The sequence below is a fragment of the Corvus kubaryi genome, unplaced genomic scaffold (assembly GCF_017639235.1).
Source record: "Corvus kubaryi isolate FWS band 111438036 unplaced genomic scaffold, C.kubaryi_AGA036_p1.0 36717, whole genome shotgun sequence".
NCBI lineage: Eukaryota > Metazoa > Chordata > Aves > Passeriformes > Corvidae > Corvus > Corvus kubaryi.
Genome location: NW_024580927.1, coordinates 1 through 4,874, shown reverse-complemented (window position 1 = coordinate 4,874; position 4,874 = coordinate 1). Strand labels below are relative to the sequence as shown.

The following is a 4,874-nucleotide window of genomic DNA, read 5'->3' as shown; positions in this document are numbered from 1 at the left end:
TCTACACACACTCTCATTCCTCTCTTACTTATCTCTCGCTCCACTCTACTTGCTTGCTCTTACTTTTACACTCTTGCTCTCTTGGGCCTGCTCCGAGCTGCAGCTGGCAGCTCTAAGCAGTGCCCCTGTACCCACACCCTTTGCAATAAACCACATGTTCCAAGATCTGACTTCAGAGATCTCTCGTCTCCGTCCATCCCGACCGTCCAACCCACCAAAGCTCCCACACATCTCACAGCCCAACATCTCACGGCCCAACATCTCACAGCCCAAGCCGGCTGTGGCAGGGGGGATTTTCCCTTTTGCTGCCAGTCATGGCAGCCGGAGTCTTCAGCCGAGCTGCTTTTGAGCGGCACTGGCTGAGGGGCCATCTTCCAGCCCTGCTGGCAGCCTTTGCCAGCCCCTCTGCCCAGGACTGGTGCTGGGGCTGGGGCAGCCAGTGCCACAGAAACACCCGTGGGTGGGGGTAGCAGAGAGGGGGGGCCAGAACCTGTGCTCCAGCCCGTTTGGTGTGCAGGCGAGACAGGGCTCGGACTGCTCTGCTGCCTGTGCTTGCCTTGGCTTAAGAATGGTTTCTGGGGCAGTGCAGGCAGGGAGGATGAAAGCGTGGTTTTTCCCCAGCACCAAGTGGGTTTTTCCTTTGCATGGAATGCTTGGGCCTTGCCAGGGCTTCCGCTGCCCTCTTGCGACACCAGCGGCTTCTTTTCCAACCCCCAGTTTGTACACAAGCCCCAGGTGCTGGCGAGAGGGCAGCGGGTCACGCCGCGTGCCGCTGGTGCGGCCCCCCCATGCCCAGGGATGCTGGGGCGAGGCTCTGGGAGCAGGCAGCGTCCCCCTGAAGAACTCCATCTCTATTCCATAGGAACACCGTCCTACAGCCCCCCGGAATGGACACACCTCGGCTGGTACCACGGCGAGGCAGCGACCATCTGGTCCCTGGGCATCGTGCTGCACCAGATGGTCTGCGGGGAGCACCCTTTCAGGAAGGGCTGGAACAGCACCTGGGGCCGGCTCTCGCTCCCACGACAGCTCTCTCCAGGTGGATCCTCATCTCTGCAGCACGGGGGGAATAGCAGTGCTGGGAGACAGCAGCAGGCTCAGGAGCATCCCACACTGGCAGCTGCTGAGGAGGTGGCAATGTCCTGCTCTCCTCCAAAAGAAATTGATGGCAAAGTTTAGGCACAGCCCTGAGCACACGCAGCACGGCCTGGCCATGGCAAGAGTGGGGCAAAGCGGACAGGAGCCTTCTGCAACTGACTGGTGCTTTCTGCTTTCTCTCCTCAGAGTGCCAGGATCTCATCCGGCGGTGTTTATCCGTGCTCTCCTCGGAAAGGCCCTCATTAGAAGACCTGTCCTGTGATCCTTGGATGCAGGATATTCACGTGCCATAGGAGAAGGGAGAGAGCCACACGCACACTTTGACCCAGGGAGCCGGTAAGTTCCAGCTGCACACGCGCCTTGGCAAGAAGCAGCAAAGAAAGGCAGAGTTTTTGTCCTGCCTGAATCGCTGCGCAGGGCTCCTCAGCTGGGCACGCGCAGCCCTGCTGCTGGAGCTGAGCTGCTCTTCCCAGCACTGGTGGCCCCCATGCCAGCTGCTTTTGCTTGTCCTGCTTCAGCAACAGCCGGGGCCCTGGGCAGAGCACTGACAGCCTGCTCCAGCCCCAGGGAAGAAGGAGGCCCTGGAGAAGCTGTGCCAGGTGCGGCTGCTGCTGCTGCTGGAGACATGGAGGATGACATCAAGGATGACAAGCTCTTCCTCCACCTGGCAAGCTGAAGATGATGGACTTCAATTGTGGCACCTTCTCCAAAGCCAGGCTCCACGGCGAATTTGTAGATGAGTCCACACGCAGGGGGATGCTCCCAGATTTGTGCATTGCACAGCCTGGCCGGGAAGCAAAGGTTCCCCCCTTTGCTGGGGCGGATGCAACCAATTCTTCAGTCGGCTGCCAAGCTGCTTTTTGGCAGGGCTGGGGGGATAGGCTGGGCTGGTTTTGAACTGGGAGTCTGCTCCTGGCCCTGCCAACAGCCCCCAGCACCCACCGTGCCCCGCGCTGGGGCTGGGGCTGGGGCAGCCAGCCTGACACAAACAAAGCCCCATGGTGGGAGCAGAGGTTGGACACCAGAAGCTGTGCATGGGCTGCTTTGCTCTGCAGGCAAGGAAGGGCTTGGGCTGCTCCACTGCCCTTGTTCACTTTGGGCTCAGCATGACTTTTGGGGGCAGTGCAGGGGGAAGGGAGAAAGCGTGGGCTGCCCTGGCCCGTGGGTGGGTTTTTCCCTCGCATGGCGGGCTTGGGCCTTCCTCAAGGCCCCAGCAGAGAGAAGATTTTTTACCTTTTTCCTTGTTTCCCCTTTTTGTCTGTAATCTCTTTTCATTGATTTATGGTTTGTTTTTCCAAAGGAAGCGTTCTAGGTGGTGTCTGGTCTGGATGGGGAAGTGCTTGGGAGCAGCTGCAGCGTGGGTGGGACGTGCCCTTGGAGAAGACTGAGGACACCGTTTGGGAGCAGCTTTTCTTCTGGCCTCAGGAGGCGTGAAGTGGGTGCCCGTCCTCTTGGCACGGCTGGCATAAGGGCTTTTGGGAGACGGCAGCGAGCGCAGCAGCATCCCGCTCTGGGCAGCTGCTGAGGAGGTGGCTGTGCCACGGCCGGCTGCAGGCTGGGCACGTGTCCTGCCCTCCTGCTCTCCTGCCAGAGGCAGCAATGCTGGGCAGCTTTGGGCAGCGCTCTGAGCACGGTCAGCACGGCCTGGGCACCGCGGGCAGCTGGGACAAGGGGGATGGGAGCCTTCAGCTGACGGGTGCTTTCTGCTTTCTCTCCTTGCAGCCAGGCTCTGTGGATGCTGAGGCTGCTCTGGGCTCCACCAGGGCTCTGCTGTGGCTCAGCCCTGCGGCCACGAGAAGCCAAAGAAGAAACGCCGTGACCTGCAGCAGAGACGTGCTTGAGCAGCTCGGCAGTGCAGCTCAAGTTTGCAGAGCGTGCACCTCCAGGGGAAAATATGACACCCCCCCCCCAATAACAAAGTTGTTCAGTAACTTCTGAAATGAAATCAGTCTGGGATGACCCCCAATGACATTTTTCAGCTTGCTCAAGCTGAAGCTCAGCCCTTCTCTGAACAGTTCTCTCCCCCACCTGCCTTTTGCTCCACAAGTGCTCCCTCTTTCCCCCAGTGAGTTCCCAGCTCACCGCAGTCCCCATTGCACTGTAGCCTTCCTTGATGCCCCTGGCCATGAGGAAGAGTGAGCCCCAGGTTTAGGGACTCATGTTGTCACTGGCTGAAGAACAGCAATGTCTCAGAGGTCTGGTGAGATTTGAGTGTCATTCAGAGCTGCTCTCCTGGCCTCCGCTCTGCTCACTGCTGGCTTCCCACTCCCTTTTCCTCGTTCTTCACAGAGCAGGATGAGCTCTGTGAATGCCCTTGACCCTCACCACTCTTCCCAGCCCAGCCACCCAGCCCAGTCAGGCTTAAGATGGAGCTTCTTTGTCTCCTCTGGCACCCTAGTGCAGTCCCCTCTGCGGGGAGCAGCAGCCCCAGAGCGCAGCACACAGCAGTGCAGGCTGCACCCAGAGCAGCTCCCTGCAGCCATGGCCTGGCTCTTTGTGGCAACCAAATGCTCCCTGTGTGCAGCTGTCCCTGGAGGATGGTCCCAGGGCAGAGCCCAGCCGGGCTCCCACTGCATCCCCTGGAGCCTGGGGCAGATGGCGCTCGCAGAGCTGAGGTTCATGGTGAGCACCCAGAGCTGTGGCTCGCAGTCGGTGTTTGCAAGCGTTGTGATCTCATCTCCTGTGACCTGTGGGGAAAACAAGCTGTGCAGCCAGGCCAGCGCTGCCCCTCTGGGCAGGGACGAGGCTGAAGGCCTTTCCTGTTGCCGAGGAGGCGGCATTAAGCCTTAGCGGGGCCTGGCAGCTGTGGAGCCGGATCTCGCCCGCTGTCCAGGACTCACTGCCCACCAACCGCCCCCACCCGCCGCGCTCCGTTCTGCAGGGACAGAAGGCTCTGGCTGTGCGAGGGTTTCCATCACGTCTGTGTACCCGTGGCTGTGGAATGCACATGGAGAGGGAAAATGTCCGTCACGGTGCTGGCACACTCCTTCCTTTCCATACAGGACACGTCCCTGCGCACCCCGTGTGCGGATCTATTCAAAGGAGAGGCGTGGATAGAGATTTCCCACGGAGCTCTGACTCTGGCGGAACTCACCTTGTCAGCCAGCAGCCAGGGGATTTGTTTCCCAGCTCTGTGTCAGTCGGTGCCCAGGAGCTGAAGGGAGCAGCATTTAGAGGCAGTTTCCAGATTTCTAGGCAGGCAGTGGAGCTGACAAGCATCCGCGTAACTCGCCGTGTTCATTGGGAGGGGCTGCTGCTTCTTTGGGAATACGGCACAACGGAGACACGAGACTTGGAAAAATCCCAGCTCTCTGTGGATTTGTGCAGAAGGGGGAGCAGCAGAAACACTTTGTGTCTGCTTGTGGGGACACAAGGTGCAAGGAGCGGGGCTGGCAGAGGGTGACCTGGGCTGCTGGCAGCTCAAGTCCCGTGTGTTGTGTCTGCCTGAGGGAAAGTTCACGGGCCTTCCAGGGCTGTGCTTTGCATTGGTAGCTGGACAGGTGCTGATAACAGAGCGGTGTTCTGGCTGCTGCCCAGCAGCGCTGTCCCTCTGCCATTCCTTCCCCCAGCAGAGGGGATGGGAGTGGGCAGGATCCTGGCAGGGGACACAGCCAGGCCAGCGGACCCAAATCAGCCAAGGGGATGTTCCAACCATATGACTCCAGATCGGATGTATAAAGCAAAGGGAGAGAGGAGGAAGGGCACCTTTTCCCCCAGAAGCTGAAGTTTCCCTGAGTCTTCCAGTTCCAAACTGTTGACCCTTTTTGGAGGCATAA

General features: G+C 59.6%; 1 protein-coding gene across 1 annotated transcript in view; it reads left to right on the top strand.

Moving 5' to 3' along the window:
* The window catches only part of LOC121660631 (serine/threonine-protein kinase pim-1-like), a 5,580-nt gene extending 2,288 nt beyond the window's left edge, over nt 1-3,292 (top strand). Inside the window, 4 exon segments of the mRNA XM_042020041.1 lie at nt 863-1,039; nt 1,285-1,434; nt 1,617-2,533; nt 2,821-3,292. Of these exon segments, the coding sequence (XP_041875975.1) occupies nt 863-1,039; nt 1,285-1,391 (284 nt within the window). The 3' untranslated portion in view covers nt 1,392-1,434; nt 1,617-2,533; nt 2,821-3,292.
* Nucleotides 3,293-4,874: the final 1,582 nt, after the last annotated feature.